We start from the raw sequence: 18,728 nt of genomic DNA, 5'->3' as shown, positions 1-18,728 counted from the left end.
TAAAGCCTTTGTACAGGCTTATTCTTCGTTAAGTCCAGTTGAGTTCAGTAATTCTTATGTTTATGACTTGTCAGAATGGTCTCTGCATTCTCCTTGCATTCTCCACTGCTTGTATTGTAGAGTGCCCCTTCAGTGAAGAGCTTCTTCAGTCACGGGGACTTTACTTGAGTTTCTTGAGTCCTCTTTTACACCCACAGTAGAGACTGAAAGGTTCTCATCCTCTTGCACTATCTTCTACAATATGGGGCTACGAGAGAAAGGCAAAGCTGGTGATAGCAGCTTCATTCTCTTCTGTGTTTGTTTCAGCCAAAACATTATTTATACGTTATCAGCTGTATCTTTCTCTAACTATAAATGTAAGATATCAACCTTTTCTCCTCCCCCAACTTGCAGGCAATTATTGAGGGGAAGGAAGAACTAATTTATAGGTAGGGGAATTAGTATTGTCTTCCTTTTAAGTAATGTTATACGCATTTATTTTCTAAAACAAAAATAATTATTTTTAAACTATCCAATACACAGTTTCTTTTGTTTATGCACATGATTTCATTTAGCTTTCATTTTGTTCAAACTCTTAAATACTTTCAAGTTCTTCACTGCTTGATGAGTCTTCTCCAAACAAGTCTTTTCCTGTTGAATTTCCAGAAGTGTTTATGCTCATCATTTTCAAACTGGTGAGAGTAGAGCTGTTGCTCAAGCCTAAAAGGACAGTCCTTTTGTCACAAGCAACAGTCACACAAGAGATTTTGCTATCAGATGTAAAGATGGATATAAGAGTGCCGCTCTCCAAATCCCAGAAACTGACCTCGCCTAAAGTGGGAGAGGGAAATACATGTTATTACATTTGGCCCTGATTGGAAACTTTCTTCATTTTAATAACCCACTTGCATTGGTTAAATCCATAGCAGCAAAATAATTTATAATTTTTAAAAACCCTTTGGTATAGTTTCCTAGTGGTAAATATAGACTATAAAATGCTGAAATCAATGCAATAATGGAATAAGACATTTTTGGTTATTTTTTTGGCACTGCTACAGTAACTTCTGCTGCTTGTATTCTTCAGAAGTATCTTGTTCAGTAGGTAAGTTAAGATTTGTAGCTGTGATTTATACATAAGCATAATTATCAAACTTTTTTTTTCTTTTTAAAATTATTTTTATATTCCATTCCATTTACCGAAGCTTGTACTGCTTTGTTAGGCAAAGATAATAATTGTTCTTGTGGGCTCTGTTTGGCTTCCACATAGTTAAACTTTGCAAAACAGTAACACTGTATAGCCATTGTTTGAATGGATATAAGATTTTGTAATGTCTGAATTGCATCTTTAGTACTAGGGTGATGTATCAGTCAATTCAAAGAAGAAAAGGGTGATTCAGAATGCACGGGAGTGCGCATATCACACAGTTTGCAACACCTTTCCTGGGCTTACACAGCTTTTCATTTTTCTCAGGAAAAGATCCATTGGATTAAAGAGTTGCTGACACGTGCAACATGTACACTGAGTCACCTTTTCCCTCTTGAACCACTGTAGGCATAATGCTAAATAGTATCTGATTGACTAGGATTTATTAATAAACCACAATGGGCTGTGTTTTCACACCACACTAAGCCATGAGCCCTGTTCCATTAATCATGATGGCTGGTTCATATTCATAAGACAAAAGTAAAAAAAATTGATTAAGAAGAGGGGCATACAACTTGCAGCCTATGGGCTGCATGTATCTCCCTTTGTGATCCTAAGTAGGGCCAGGATTCTCAGCATCGGATGAAAAAAAATCCAATCTTTTAGACATGAGGAATTAATTTCACTCCTTGAAACTTTCCCCCCCCCCAAAAAAAATCAGGCTGATTTTTCCTGTTTTGAGGCATACTTGTTCCTTAACCTAGGTATACCTTAAGCTAAGTATATTCAACTTCCCATTTGAATTGTGTGCTAGGAGTGACATTCCAAAATTAGCGGGCAAACAACAAAGCAAACTACCTCAAGACTAGTCTGACAGTTGATTTCACCTCCTTGTAACGTTATATTCCTGGTTGTGCGACCTGTGGCCCCTAAAGCCAAACTATTTTTTTTAAAAAGCGCATTACCCATCAAGAAGAAAGTTGGCTGCATTATGATAGTCTGTGAGCCAGATATAAGTACAGAATGGGCAACCGTATATCCAATTTGTTATCCCAGAAGCTTTCCACTTGGGCTTAGTTCTGCAACCATTGCCACTCTTTGTACTTCAGCTATACTTTTTCCATTTCTAAGAACATTTAAAGCAGTGTCTCTCAACCTTGGCAGTTTGGAGATGTGTGGACTTCAACTCCCAGAATTCCCCAGCCAGCATCTTCAAGCTGCAAAGGTTGAGAAACACTGGTTTAAAGTATCTGAGGGCCACGGCAGTCTGAAAGGGAAATGAGCAACTGAGATAAGCAAAAAAACAACTTTCCAACCCAAATTTTGCAAGAGTGATTAATGCCGATGGAAGCTATTCTGTTGTTCGGTCATACATTATGTCAGATATGTGAGCATCAAAGATAAGCTTGGTGGGAAAACCCACTGCTGTTTTTTTCTTCTTTTCATTTATAATGAGACTATTAATGGTACCTATCTAATCAAAAATTCCTAAGACAAGGCCTGCTTCAGAACTTACTGCAGTATATGAATCTTGTTTATTGGACCCTGTTCTCTGGCTTACATCCCTATTCCATTCATCTAACCTAATGAAATATATGACAGCAATATCTTCTTTTTAATTAATTAAGAAAATAATTTATTTCATAAATGTGATATTTTATCAAATGTTCTATGGTTGCATGAGAACATGGGTATAATTCTGCTGGATGAGACCTAGGCCCATATTGCCAGTATTGCATCTTATATGGTGGCCCATCAAGTGCATCAAGAAGTCCACAAATAGGAGATCAAGGTAGCAGTTTTTTCCTATCGTTGCTCATGTGTACCTTCTGTTTTAGAGGTGAACTGTCCCTATGCCTGGAGGTAGCACCCAATTACCAAGGCTAGTAACCATTAGTAGCCCCGTCTCTAACAATTTGTTTAGTCCCCTTCTGAAACCATATACTAGCGGCCAGCACCACATCTTGTGACAGCATATTCAATGGGTTGATTACATGCATGAACAAATATCTCCTCTTGTCAGTTTTAAGTCTACCGGTCACTATCATTGGTCATATCATCTAATCATAGTATTATGGATGGAGAAAAACTTCACTCTGTTCACTCTTTTTTCATGCATAATTTTATAAACTTTAATATTTCCTCGTGTATTTTCTCTAAGCTAAACAGTTCAACTGTTGCATCTTGCCCTGATATAGAAGATGCTTGCGTTCCCTAATAGTCTTGGTGGCTCTTTTCTGTACTTTCTTGGACGCCTTCTTGAGAAGTAATCACAATTGTACACAGTATTCTACATATGGTCACACCATTGATTTGTATAGGAAATATTGGCTTATTCATTGTCTTTCTGTTTTCTAATGGAATTTTTTTGGGGGGGGTTATATTTTTGTTCCTTCAAGTCAGTGTTGACTTCTGGCGACTGCCTGGATTAGTTCCTGCAGTTTTCTTTGTAAGGTTTTCAGAAGTGGTTTGCCATTTCCTTCTTCCTAAGGCTGAGAGAGAGTGTGACTGGCCCAAGATCACCCAGCTTTGTGCCTAAGGTGGGACTAGAACTCACGGTCTCCCAGTTTTTAGCCTGGTGCCTTAACCACTATACCAAACTGGCTCTCATAATGGAAAGTAATGGAATAATGTATTTTTCATGGTGCAATCTATTTTAGTTAGAGTGTTTTTACCATATTCTGACAGGATTGTTAAAGATCTTTAACATCTGATTAACTTAAAAGATGCATAGCTTTAGGCAAAGATACATATATGTTAGTACCATTCAGATTTTTAGGTAGACATTTTACATCACAGCAATGGCAAGTGCTGTTAATTTGAAAGTATGGTATATCTTAATCTTTTTTTTCTTTTTCATGTGTAAATTTGCTTAAATATAAGAAGTCATCAGCCAAAGTGGTCAGTATTGACCTCCAAGGGTTGATGGGACTATCTAAGGGGTCAATAAATGGCTGGGGGTGAACAGATGGTCAATAAATTATAGAAAGTCAATTGGGATCAGTTAATATTTTGGGGGTCTCTGTAGAGTTCCACACCAGTTCTTAATCCCGAAGGTGAGGTGGCTAGCAGCAAAACAATGTTATCCAGGGTTGGATGGTCAGCCACCAGCAAGCGCGGCCTTCAGTTGTCTCTATCAGCTGTGTGTTATTACTGGCTTTGTTTAGCAGCATGCTTTGCATTGTGTGTCTCTGACCTTCCACTCTCCCCTTGTCTCTCTCATCTTCCCTGTCCCGGGAAGGATATAGATACATGTAACATTCCTGTTCACTTCCTGAACTGAGCATACTCCCCCATCAAAAACTCTGTTAGAGAGCCAGTACATTCTCAATACCCATAGTGATAGAATAATAATAATATTTATTATTATTATTATTATTCATAGTACTTTTTGTTAAAGTAGTATTTATTAAATTATTTTCATATAATAAATGTTTGGGTGTCAGTGAACAATTTGAATCTTCATGAAGCAGTCAATGATCTGAAGAGTTTGGGGACTCCTGGCTCAGACAGTTACAAGCTACAAAACTTTGGATAAAGATAAAGAAGTGCATCTTAATTGGCTGTGCATTCATTATAAATTCCAGAAATTAAGTCCACCAGCAAATAATATCATGCATTCTGAATACTCTTAAAATGCTACTGTATACAGTAAACAGAAACATCTTCTGTAAGTTATGTGGATGTTTAGGAACAGAGTGACAATAACACATTAAGTTTGGTGTTTTCACTAGACCATAGTTTTAAACAACAGGTTATAAAATTAAGAATCAAAACAACATGGACTGAACGCATTTTTTTACCTATAAAAGAAATTAGTTTCAGTGCAAAGTATTTGCTTTACAATTAAATTTGAAGCTATTAGCCACTGTTAGCTGACAGCAATTTTTTGAGAGGATTGCACCAATACAATAAATAAGACATTTTGGATAAGTTGTTAAAGACATGTTTTCTGGCCTGTTTCCAAAAAGTGCTGCTTCAGAATATAGATTATGAACAAACCTGCAAGTAGAACAGCTTTTGTTCCATCTAATATGTGCAGTTTGCTGTTCACAGTCAGATTAAGACCTTCATAACCTTGAATTAATTTGTGTCTGTGTTTAAATGGATCCCAAATTTTAATCCTATAAACCATGAGAAAAGAATGTATCAGTTTGGACATTGCTCAGAATGGATAATAATATTTACATAATTAACCAACTTTGCATTTCTTTCAGCCTGACCTACTATTTTGTGAACAGGGAAATCAGGAGAATAGCATATTCTAATCTGAGATACAACATGTTTAATAATTGTTTTGTAGATGGCAGCATATAGCAAAACTTTTAATCACTCCTTCAGTGTCTTACTTGTTTCACACTGAACTTCTACAATCATTTCTGGTTGTAGTATCAAAACCTTTTTGTAATCTAAAGCTGCCTCAAGTTATTTCTGGTTATTATGAATAAATGCTTACGTGTCTAAACGCAAGAATATCTCACTAGATAATATTAACTTTAACCTATTGCTATGAAGCTTAAAGCTGTGGTATTTGCAGACTCTTCTTTAAGGGGTCTTCAAAATGGGTCCAATGAACAGTTGCCTTTATCTTCTCGATCTTTGACATTTTTTGTATATAATAAATTGTCCATCTTTCTCTTGAATTGTTATTATAAAATATTATATAATACTAATATTCCACATAAGTGTCTCCAACTGTATGTGTATTGTCATGCTGCATGTATCATTGTGGAATGCAACTAAGCAATTTATTGGATACACTTATTTCTAGAAAGAACTGTAAATTTTAGTATTTACTTACAGGTTATCCACCATCACTCCAAAAATTATTCTACTACCATCAGCAGTAATGGCTGTACAGCAGACATTAGGCTCATTTTTTAATCTTTTTCTAATCTAAATTTTTATAAGAGAGAAAAATAAATTGAGTATGGGGTAACTTCACATACAAGATATATATATTTGCCTATAGCAATCACTCACTGCAGGTAATGTTTTCCTGTTCATTCTTATTCTTCCAGAGCTTGGCTATACTGTGGAAAGGCAAGGAATGAAGGAATAATGGCTAAAGTAAAATGGCCATATGTTAAGGGCCACACTTCAAAACTGGGCAGGGCCAGGACCCTCTTGGGAAAGAGGTTGAGATTTTAAGGAATAAAAGATATCTGTTATCTGCAACTTTTAGACTATTCTGCCTGTTTTACCCCTCCCAAATGCCTCAAAATGCAAATTAAAGAGTTGAAATATTTAGCTCCTATTCTTGGAGTTGTAAAAGAGATGTTGGTGGGGCATTTTTTCACCTCTATACTTTAAAAAAAAAGGTATTCTAGTAGGTCTGGGTATCTGGATTATAGCAAAATAGACTGGTGACAGGACAACACCCAACTCAAACATTCTAGAACTGGGAATATTTTCTATCATTTTAATCTAATAAATGTGAAATATGAAAGAGAGTGATACTCCAGACAAATTGTGTTAGTCCATAAACTATTTGCAGAGAGCTTAGTTTGTTTATCCTCTTTTGATTTGGAAACCACAGTACCACAAAGTTGATTTCTATTGTTGCCCAAGTATTTCAGAAATTATACCTTTCCTGTGATTAAATTCCATAGTGTTACATAGCTGATTTTTTCCTCCTCACTGTAATTGGAAAGCACTAGATAATGCCCAGTATATGTTAAGGTAGCATTGTATAAGAAAAGCATTGATTCTTTGCTCTCGAGAGTGTGGAGATATGACATAGTTTCCAAGCTGAACACTGACAGATGATGTGCATAGTAGGAACACACAGCTATCTAAGAAAAGAAAAAGGTGATTATTTCAAAAACAATAAAACAGCCTTGACATCTGGCAAAAACTGTATGAGTTTCAAAAAATACTGATTCATTTGACTTTGGTTTGAAACTACCAAAATTAAAAAGAAGGGCTGTGTTTACTTCAAAAATGAATTGGAGAAGTGTTTCAATTCTCAAGTAATATGAGCATCTCTCTGTTAATCATTAAAGCAAAGACCTCACATGACCATGACATGGGAAGAGGTGGGAATCCAGAAGCACTTGCTTATGCCACTGAAACCATGTCCCAGGCAAGCAGGTAAGAGCTATGGGTGGGTGAGTCGGCACTATGGAGCATGGGTGGGTAGGTGCTGTGGGTGGGTGCTACAGAATACAGGCAGGCTGGAGCCATGGGCGGGCACTTTGGAGTACAGGCAGGCACATGCTACTGAGTACAGGCATGTGGGCATGCGCTACAGAGTACAAGATCCTCATGCCACTCAGGGGCTCCTTGGAAGAAAAAGTGGCAGGAGCAACTTGGAAGAGTAACTTGCGACCTCCTGCCAGCTTCCGCACTGACTTTGCTTGTGGGAAGCCAGCAGGGAAGGTCACAAATGACAATCATGTGACTGTGGGACACTGCAACCATCGTGATTGCGAGCCAGTTGCCAAGTGCCCAAATCGTGAGCATGTGACTATGATCACATGACTGCGGGGACGCTACAACAGCCACAGCTTTGAAGACTAGTCATAAGTCCCCCTCATTCAGCACTTCATAACTTCAAATGGCTGTTGAACAAATGGTCATAACCTGAGGGCTACCTGTATTCCCAAAACATTGCATTTGGGTCCCACTCTTTCTACATTTAGACAATCTGCCAGGATGCACTTCTAAATTGTTTCTAATTTTAGTATTTTATATTTTTAAATCTTATTTTTAGTGTTACCTTGCCTTAAGTGCTTGTCTAAGCAGAAAGACAAGGTACAAATTAAAAAAATAAATATAAATGGCAGCTTGGTAAGATGTGCAAGACATATCATGCTGCCACAGCAGGAGGATATCAGCATGGAAAAGTCTACATCAGTTAATTTTTCAGAAGTTACAATTTCAAATGAGTTACATCTTAACATGTTTATAAAACATAAAAGAATACATGTAGGTTATTAAGCAAGTTAACATTTAAATAAATATGTAGTGATTTGGAAACTACGACTCACCTTCTCATCTCCACTCAGGAGGAACTGATCAATAGCATTGTTCTTCTCTTTAGCAAGTTTTTGTAATGTTTCCACCTCCAGTTTTAATGCCTTTTCCTTCTTCCTTTTTTTTCCGGTATTTGTTTCATTTCGCTTTTCCCAGGGATGCCATAATGCTAAGAGAGAGGCAGTATAAAAATCTATGTATTACACATGTAATACATATAATTATTGTGATTTTTAATAGTGATGTTGGAGGACTTTAACAGCTATTTTGTTTCAGCAGACTCAAAAGTTAAGCAGTCTTGGGCTCTGGGTGGTAGTTGAGTGGGGACTTCTAGAAAGAAGCAAGATTGTAGGTTAGAATGGGGAAAGTTACAAAAACATCCTAAAGAAGGCAATAGCAAGCTACAAACGCAGCCAAAACTATTGGTATTCCTGAAACATACAGTTGGGAGAAGGAACCCACCAAACCTAAGACAACTGGAGCAGTCTGCTCAAAAGGAATGGGACAAATTGCCAGTTGAGAAATGTAGAAGTCTCATTTAGAGCTAGCGAAAACACTCAATTGCAGTCATTACCTCAAAAGAGTGTGCTGTGAAATATTAGATTAGGGGAATAAAGAATAGTGGATGCCATTTACTTGTGTCAGCTTATTTCATGGCAAATTGGGATTCTCTGGGAAAAAATGGAAGGGTACCAATACTTTGGGCCACATCTGTAGCTTCAGATTTCTGCCAAGAAAGCCATGTGATTGTATTCATTAAATCATCAGGAATTGAACTCTAGTTGCAGGAAACTTTACCTTGTGTTTCAGTAAGACAGGTTACAAATGACTTTTGGTATGGTATGTTTAGATAAATACTAATGTTAGTGTTGCCTTCCATAAATGGGTGATTAAGCCAGGATCCAGAGTGCTATTTTCAACTTTCTCAGTGAACTATTCTGCACAGTAGAAGATAGTTATAGTTATCTATTGCCAATGACGATTTTCAAAATTTCCTAGATTTTTAAAATCTATTCACCATTGAATGTGCGTGTGTGTCATGTGTGCATCTTTTTGCATGCACATATGGGAGTGAAAGAAGGTTATTACATTTGTGGGGGGGAAATACCTTTTAGGGTACTAAACATGATTCTTTGGCATAACTGTTTTATTTTTAAAAGCAGGGCAATTACTACAGCAACCTGAAACCCTTCTGTGATACCACTTTTGAAACTATTTGAAAGGGCACTCAGATATAGTAAGGGCTCCTTTGTTGCACTGGGTCTAAATCAGAATTAGACCCAGAATTATCTCATTAGAACGCAAACTGCAATATTTTGGGGGGTTTGGTTTGTTGGTTTGTTTGGCAAAACCAATTTTCCTCATTCTTGCATGGAGTAGTATAGTGGTGATAAGACTACAGCTTATACCAAACTATTCAGGCTTGGCAGGTCTTTACATGCCAGAGTTAGATAAAGAACTTACAGTACTTTCCACTAAGCAGCAGAAGCTTTGATGGCTATAGGGGTGGGGGAATGTTGAACAGGCAATGCCTACTTGTCTGCATGTCCTTCTACAAATTTCTGTTAAAAGTTTTGTTTCCATGCAACAGTAAATACATACAAATGCATAACTGGTGTTCCTGTCACCATCTCAGTCAAACAATTGAGGAAAGAGGTATTGATGTGGAACAGCACCCAATCCTCTAGAATCCATATCTCAAGACAGTTCAGCTGATTGAAGTATCATTCAAGCACCCTTTATGCTCTATAGAATTGACTGCCCAAGCCAGCAGAATCAAGAAAGAATTTCTGGAACCATCAAAATCAGAAAGCTTCCTTCAGTGGCCCTTTTAATTATGACTGACAGTTTCCAGTCTCCCTGGTGTAAGCCAATACATGAAAAATTAAAATCCTACAGCCTCTCATGGGCAGCCATTACCCTGATGGGCTACAAATGTGCATTAGCCAGTCTTAACAACATGCCATTGACTTAATGGTCATCAATGAAAATTGTTAAACTTACAATTTTACTTGTATTGTTTTATGATTTTATAGCTTGTTTTATTCTAGTCAATTTTTGTGCTATATAGGCTACATTGATATTCAGCGAGTTAAATGTGACTTTTTTTTTTCCTAAAGATTTGTTTTGCTGGTCAGTGACTGAAATAAAATGACTCACTGACTGACTTCCTTAGGCATACTGAGTGGAGTGGGAGTAAATGTCTAAGAGTAAATTACCCTTTGGGGACAACTGAATTAAGGAAAAAAATCAACAAATCTGAAAATAGCCAGTGACTTTAAAAAATATCTAATTAAATTAGATATTTCAGAATTATAGCTTATTTTACTTTTTCTCTGCCCTTTGCCTCCCTGCAATATTACTCCAAAAGCTTGCAATGCTCTCAAGTGACTACCGGTTCAATAAAACAGAGTTGCACCTATTCTGGATTTTAGCTATACATGATGTACATGATTGTCAAATAGGTCAAACAGTTCAAGAACAAGCTGATGGTTTATAAAGTTTCTGTATGTCTTCAAAGTACAATTTATTTTAAATGAGTTACATTAACTATGTATGAAAAATTAAGAAACTCTATAGAGCAGGCCTGCACAACATGTGGCCTGCCAAGCAATCTTGAGTGGTCCGCCAGCATTTTTTAAAAAGTAATAAATTTACCAGCGCCCCAAAAGATGCACTCTCGTGCCTCCAAGCCTCATTGCCACCCCCAGCTCCAGCACTGCCATTGCTCAGCTAGCCACCAAACGCCTACTATAAAGTGTAAAATGTAAGGCATTGGACTTGGATCAGAAACACAAAGGTTCAAATCCCCAGCTGAACCATAGAGCTTATGGGTAGACTTTTAGCCAGTCACTCTTTTTCAACAAAACTGAGACAGAGTTATTATTAAAAGGATAAAATGAAGGCACACCCTCATGTGTGCTGTTGCAAGCTTTCAAAGAAAATGCAGGGTACAAATGCAAAACTACAAATAATAAACCTAATATAATGGGCTTTCTATGGTTTCACCCATTTACCAAGGAATGGTTTTATGTTTCATTGTTATTGCTCACTGCATAGAATTAGTTTCAACAATATAGCCTTTAAGTAGAATGAAATATTTGAAACCTGTTATTTCTTCATACAAAACTCCTTTGTGTTTCTTCATGTTTTCTTTGGGTGAGGAATGGGTAATGGATTTAGTTGCTTGCAGGACAAAATTTTCGTTGTATTCTGGCCTTATTCGATCCTTAATAAGTCCTGTCTCCAAGTTCCAGGTAACAAAATGGTCTCTGAAAATATAGTAAGAACCAGACAAAATAATCAGAAATTTACTATGGACCCACAAACTTAATTAGAAATTCTACTGAGTCATAAACATTTTATTTGTAATAAAGCATAGGAGACAAATTTACACTAATTGGACATAAATCAAAATGTATATTAAGAAGTATAAGAATGGCTGGGTTTACAAAGTCTGAATGTCTGCTAAAATTTATCCAAATGTTAGTATTATAAGAATTGCCACTTCATGTTGATTTTCTATTCTCAGTCTCAAAAGAGACTTGAGGTTTCTAATGTGTACTAGGTTATAGTGGCTCCACTGATTTTAAAACTCACCAAAAAAAAGCACAATTTTCTATCAGCATGAATTGGTTAAGGATTGAAACTTAGAACTATTCTAAACTGGTCATACTGGTAGATAGTATAAATAATGCAATTTCTTTCAAGGTAGCAGTACAGATAGACAGACCTTGCTTAGCAACTGCCTCATTTAGCAACTGTTTGCAGTTACAACGGTGATGAAAAAGTAACTTTACAACCAATCCTCACATTTACGACCTTTGCAGGTCGGTAAAGCAAAGGAAAGCTAAAGTAAGATCATATGCACAGTTGCGGTTTCACTTAGTGACCGCTTTGCTTAATGATCAAGTCACTGGTCCCAATTGTGGTCACTAAACGAGGACTACCTGTAATATGGCTTTTAATAGCTGCAAAATGTTACCTGTTCTCAGAGAGACCAAGTAGAAGGCCTCGTTCTAGCATCTTGTATTCATTATTTGGACAAGGAATTATGTAAAGCCCACTCTGCTTCTTTATGTACTTCTTTTTCAGGAGATCATAAACTAACAGCGTCTAGAATTGCATAAAAATATATTTCTGCTTGGTGTGGAGAAAGACATGCAAAATTGTCATACATGCACATCTGGGAACCCTAAACATCTGATTTCCTCATGCAGGAGGTTTTAGGCCCTTCCCTGACAATCCCTACTGCATTTGCCCACACACATATTAACCACTTTTCAGTATGCTGCCATCCACTACTCCCCCCCCCCCGCAAATTCTTTCTGGCACTGAATAGTCAGGACTAGGTGAAGTGGTGATTACCCACATTTTCTAGATTTGACTGACAAATTTAGATTTAAACCCTTTAATTTCTTAAAGGATCTTTAATACTTTTATGTCTCAACATTTTGGGATAAGGTTTCTCCCCATTCACTAGAAAATAATTTTCTTATCAGATTCAGCGTTTTCTCAGTAAATTCATCATTCATGAAAACAGCTGAAAAGCAAAGAATCATATTTATAGAAGAAAGTTGTTTGGTACCTGGAAAATGGATCTTGGAGGATCTGCAAAGGAGGTTATTCCCTTGCCTGTAAGGATATAAAGTTTCATGTCTCTAGCCAGTACAACGTCTGCATTCTCTACCAGCCCTCTCTCCACCCTCACAGCATTATGTTTACACTTGGATTTTACAATATTCCATACTGTTATAACTCCTGGACTTGTGTTTCGGCACACAGCATACCTTTGGAAAGATAGAAATAAATAATCTTGTTATTGCTATATGGCAAAAATTTCAAAACACTGCCATTTCTCTGGTGCTGGAAAAATGGCAAGGAGGAAGAATTTCTTGCAATTTTTATTTCTTACCATTATATTTTAGTGCATTAAAATAAGAAACATGGTTTTACATGGAAATATGACTGTTGGTTGCTTTGAGCTATGGAATTAGGAATAAGAATTGCAGTATGTGCAACTGAGTGGTGAGCTATATGCTAACCTGCTTCCCCTGTCATGAGCTGCAGAATTTATTTATTTATTGCATTTATATTGCAACTTTCCTCCAAGAGCTCAAGAGCTTACATGAGGATTCTCCCTCATTTTGGCCCCATAACTAGAGATCTGTGTGGTAGAGGAAGACAAGGAAGGCAATCACGAATTCAAGACAACACGCATCTGATGAAATAGAAATCAGACAGGAAAAAAAAATCCAGTGTATCTTCGTTACTGAAACCAAGATGATCCTCCAATTTTAAAGTTACATTATTTGAGAAAAACTGATCTTTTCAGGTAAACCAAATATTAGGATGAAAACGCATTTCTATATGTCTGTAAGTTGTAATTTCAATACAGTAAACTCTGAGATGTATGTTATACAAAAGGATTGATACGGTGCAAGACAAATCTGGTTCAGGTTTACTCTACTTTTTGTGAAAACAGCCAGGAATGTAATCAGAAGGGTGACCATCTAATCCTGAAGCACAATGCCTCACCTATGATTCCATACTTATTGTCAATTCTGATATGCATCTGTGTCAAAGGCATTTTGTGAAATGCTTCCAATGCTTTTAATTCTGTGTGCATCTGTTTATTTTACAGGTTCCTATAGGAGCCTTCAGCTGTTATTCCAGGCTGGTTTAGCACACCATAAGAATAAAATTGCTGTAATTAAATATAAAACAATATAGTCAGCCAGTAACAAGGCAATAAGTAGAGTATAAATGGCAGATACTTCTATTGTGGAGGTCCAACCTTTAATTTCTTCCTGGCCCTACAGAAACTTCTGTAGCCTTTGTCTTTTTCACAAGCTTGCTTTTCTTATAAATAGAAGCAAAAAGGAAATGTTCCATTGGAAACAGGCTATGCCAATTTTCTGTCCTGCTTTTAGAACTGGTGAAAAATATATTCCAGCTCTCATGGTAATACATATAATTTCCCTCTAACTGTAGTCACAAACCTAGTAAAGAAGTCAAATGTAAACTTCTCTCCTATTCTGCCTATTCTCATTACCTGGGATAGTTTTTCATTGTCACGATATCTTGAATGCCATTTGTTTTCTTTGTGTTGCTTGCAGTGACAGTCAAAGACTGGTCATTGATCTTGGAAGCCAAGTTCCAGGATCGAAGGTAATTATCTCCATCACAGAATGCTAAACAATATCGAAGGTCAGAGCATATACCTACAGATACATGAGTTATGATAATTTGAAACAGATCATTTTGGCCATTGTTCAACAAATCTCAACATTCATTAAATGCTGTGATCATTTAAAAATACAAATTAGGTTATCTATATCTACTCCCTTTTCTCAGACTTGGTCTAGGGAAGACACTTGTTAAAATAACTACAATAAAAAAGATTTGTCATTAAGAATAACTTTGTTCCAAACCATAAACTTGGGGTGACTGAAAAGCTCTGGAGTGCTTTGGCTATATAGATGTATGTCCACTATATATTTTTAAATGCCAGACTACCAAATTATGGATCAAGTTTCCTTCTCATGTACCACTATGTGATTTTTCCTTCTTTGGCTTTAAAAATTCAGGACATTTCATTGTCCTCAAGAACAGGCTTTGGGGATTTGCACATACCGTGGTACGTAAAAGTTTGTGAACCCTTTTGAATTTTCAATATTTCTGCATAAATATGATCTAAGACATGATCTGTTCTCCACACAAGTCCTAAACTTAAAGACAACCCAATTAAACGAATGAGTGAAAAACGTTATACTTGTTCATTTATTTATTGAGGAAAATGATCCAAAGCTGTATATGTTTTAAATTCACAACAGTGTGGCAATGATGAGGCAAAATTTGGATTGTTGGCTATTCTTGTATATGTAATGTAGGCACACAAATACTCTTCAGAATTCTGCTGAGCTTATTAAAAATAAAAGGATCTGGAAAGAATAGTTTGGAAGAAAAAGGTGATTTTAGTGGCATAGTAAGAAAAAAGTAAGAGGAAGTTAAATGTATAAAACAGTAGAAATAAAGAAAAGTGCCTAAACTATACTTCATTATGACAAGCAGTGCCTGAGCAGTGGGTTCACTAGCTGTGCAACTGGGTATTTGTAATCCATTGCTAGACCTTTCAATAGCGTTGGTAGTTACATGGTGGGCCATGGATAAAACTGAGAAGGCAGAGAGGACAGTAATGAAGACAAGGAAAATTCCTCCTCCTCCATTGATTCCGGTTCAATATATATAGCTTAAATTCTAAATGACTTTATTTGTTTAAAGCTCTGCTACCTATGTTCCCACTAAGCAATCCTTTGCTATATTTTAATAATATTTTCACTTTTTAAACTCTCATAATGACTTTTAAAGCACTGTCCATTAAAAACAGCATCCAATGAGGTAGATTGTAGGGCTCATCTTGACATGACGAACCTTGGCATGAAGATGTCCTGATAACTATTTTAAATGATTATCCTCATGAAATTGCCTTTGCATAATCCCCAAGTCATTGGTGAAGCAACCTAAATTTGTCTTTAGCTATTCTAATAGGGCTAGCAAGGTTATGCTCAAAATCCTACAAGCTAGGCTTCAGCAGTATGTGAACCGAGAACTACCGGATGTACAAGCTGGGTTTCGAAGAGGCAGTGGAACTAGAGATCAAATTGCCAACATTTGCTGGATCATGGAGAAAGCATGAGAGTTCCAGAAAAACATCTACTTCTGCTTCATTGACTATGCAAAAGCCTTTGATTGTGTGGATCATAACAAACTGTGGCAAATTCTTAAAGAGATGGGAGTACCAGACTGCCTTACCTGTCTCCTGAGAAATCTGTATGCAGGCCAAGAAGCAACAGTCAGAACCGGTCATGGAACAACCGATTGGTTCAAAATAGGGGAAGGTGTACGACAAGGCTGTATACTGTCACCCTGCTTATTTAACTTATATGCAGAGTACATCATGAGAAATGCCAGGCTGGAAGAATCACAAGCCGGAATTAAGATTGCAGGGAGAAATATCAACAATCTCAGATATGCAGACGATACCACCCTAATGGCAGAAAGTGAAGAAGAACTAAAGAGCCTCTTGATAAGGGTGAAAGAGGAGAGTGCAAAAGCTGGCTTGAAACTCAGCATTAAACTAACTAAGATCATGGCATCTGGACCTATCAATTCCTGGCAAATAGAAGGGGTAGAAATGGAAGCAGTTACAGACTTTATTTATTTGGGCTCCAAGATCACTGCAGACGGAGACTGCAGCCATGAGATTAAAAGATGCTTGCTCCTTGGGAGGAAAACTATGGCAAACCTGAGCAGCATATTAAAAAGCAGAGACATCACCTTGCCGACAAAGATCCGCATAATCAAAGCTATGGTTTTCCCAGTAGTAATGTATGGCTGTGAGAGCTGGACCATAAGGAAGGCTGAGCGCCGAAGAATTGATACCTTTGAACTGTGGTGCTGGAGAAGACTCTTAGGAGTCCCTTGGGCTGCTAGGAGGTCAAACCAGTCAATCCTAAAGGAAATCAACCCTGATTGCTCATTGGAAAGATTGATACTGAAGCGCAAGCTCAGATACTTTGGCCACCTAATGCGAAGAGAGGACTCTGGAAAAGACCCTGATGCTGGGAAAGATTGAAGGTAAAAGGAGAAGGGGATGGCAGAGGATGAGATGGTTAGATAGCATCACCAAAGCAATGAACATGAAATTGAGCAAACTCCAGAAGGCAGTGAAGGACAGAAAGGCCTGGCGCAATATGGTTCATGGGGTCACGAAGAGTCAGACACAACTTAATGACTGAACAACAGCAACATTCTAATAGGGATGTCCTTCTCCTAAAACAAATCTTGCCATATGAATCTGCAGTGGCCACTGAACATGTTGGCAATGCCACAGTCGGATTTCAGTCAGACCAGCTCTTATTGGCTTCTTGAGGCTTCTATGGGTATGCTCCCTACCTTCCAGGTGATGGGCACTCCCTCAAACATGCGGGGTTAGTGCTCTTCTCAAAGAGCACTAGCTTTTTTCTTAAATATGTATCTAGTACTTTTTGAAGGAGTGCTAGACTTGGATTTAAAACTAGCACTAGCAGCCTCTGGAGAAAAAGCCAGTCTTGGTTCTATTAAGGTCTGTTTAAATTCTGAAAAACAACCAGGTTTTGCCAGCTGTGAGCATTACAGGTTTTTTACTCCTTATGTTCATAATGGCTTTGGCCTGGCCATACTTTTTATTGATTTGTGGTTTTTAAAAAAAAAACTTAGCATGGAGGTGGTGGTATTTTTTTGTGCATTCCACAAGCTACTTTCTGACGCTGTGGGACATAGCTGCTCTCTGCCAGCACCACCATTTTCTTATATACTTATCAGTGTGAGATACCTGGGAGCTAGTATGAAATTGACAGGAGTTCTGTCTATTTTCAGTTTTCGCCTAAGTGACATGTCACAGGTGCAACAGAAGGCATGGGGTGAAATAGAGGGAGCTTTCCAAATGCTCATGGCAACCTTTCCGCCCATGCTAGTCAGTCTATTTCTGAAAACAAATGCAGAATGAAATGGGAAGGAGTTTTCCCCATGTTCTAGGAGAAATAACTCCCACATCAGTCCCTGTTCCTCTGCTGCATGTGTTGTATCTTCCAGGTCAGCTGAGTTTTGGACATGGGTTTAGTGCTCTGCTGGAAGAGTGCAAGATTTGTGTTCTTCATATTGAGGAAAATGATGCATTTGTGAACTGTACTTTATATAGATTTACTGAACAATCATCATTCTGTGTATTTTATGTCAGCTTCAGTATATAGATACTTCCTTATTCTAAGGTTTAATATTATCTAATGACTTCCTTTGGAGTTGCATGGCAGCAAACACTACCATGAGTCATCTCTATATTTTGATATTATTGTTTGACTTATTGAATGGGGAAAGCCTCTTGCTTCTGGATTATTATTACCACTTTTTCTATAGAAGTTTTTGAAGTTCATAGAAAAATTACTCACCACCAAGGGGGACTGAAGGAAATTTAGCCAGGTGTTTGTGATCTTCAGACTCCAAGTTCCATGATACAATCTCAGTGGTACTGGTATTTGGAATGGGACTGAATGCCACAAGGTGAGATCCCAAACGATTTACAGCAAAAGTTTGAATATAATCATTGCAGCATCCTTTCAGACTATGAGCATAAGCAAAAGTATGGACATTGTAGAGCTCTATATGAACAATCTCTTGCTTTCTCAGGAAAGGGCACCTATAATGAGAAAACAAGTCTTAGGTGAGATATACTAATAGGTACTCCTGAGCATGTATGAAAAGAGCATGGAATAAAATAATACTGTATGTAAACAAGGAAGAAATATGTGTATCTAGCTTTATTGTGTGAAAAGTATACTAATGCATCTAAAAGCTAGTTCCAACACATACAATCTGAATCTGATATGGTTTTGGCATAATGTAATGGCTCGGTATACAAATCATCATTGGCCATGGTTTGCTTAGTCCTGATTTATTAAATAAGTTATAATTGGCTATATTCACCAAACATTATATGTCAAAACCAAACAAACCACATTACTGCTCAGTCTGATGTGTGAATCTTTTCCAAGTATGGCTTCAGGCAAATAGCTATTGGCTTCAAATG

General features: G+C 37.3%; 1 protein-coding gene across 4 annotated transcripts in view; it reads right to left on the bottom strand.

Moving 5' to 3' along the window:
- Positions 1-574: 574 nt before the first annotated feature.
- The window catches only part of LOC103053344 (NACHT and WD repeat domain-containing protein 2-like), a 50,310-nt gene continuing 32,156 nt past the window's right edge, over positions 575-18,728 (bottom strand). The window contains exons 23-32 of one of the 4 annotated variants that reach the window (XM_015891513.3): positions 18,091-18,338; positions 14,157-14,325; positions 12,690-12,891; positions 12,087-12,217; positions 11,210-11,373; positions 8,116-8,270; positions 6,712-6,918; positions 5,925-6,019; positions 5,126-5,247; positions 575-810 (exon numbers count right to left, since the gene is read on the bottom strand). In XM_015891513.3, coding sequence (XP_015746999.3) covers positions 575-810; positions 5,126-5,247; positions 5,925-6,019; positions 6,712-6,918; positions 8,116-8,270; positions 11,210-11,373; positions 12,087-12,217; positions 12,690-12,891; positions 14,157-14,325; positions 18,091-18,338 — 1,729 coding nt within the window. The other 3 variants (XR_015794346.1, XM_088131877.1, XM_088131883.1) reach the window with 3 other exon arrangements.

The sequence above is a fragment of the Python bivittatus genome, unplaced genomic scaffold (assembly GCF_059951505.1).
Source record: "Python bivittatus isolate LINGU-HERP-01145 unplaced genomic scaffold, Pbiv_v1 ctg000070_np1212, whole genome shotgun sequence".
Lineage (NCBI taxonomy): Eukaryota > Metazoa > Chordata > Lepidosauria > Squamata > Pythonidae > Python > Python bivittatus.
The sequence above is the reverse complement of the archived record's forward strand: the minus strand, read 5'-3'. Positions and strand labels throughout refer to the sequence as shown.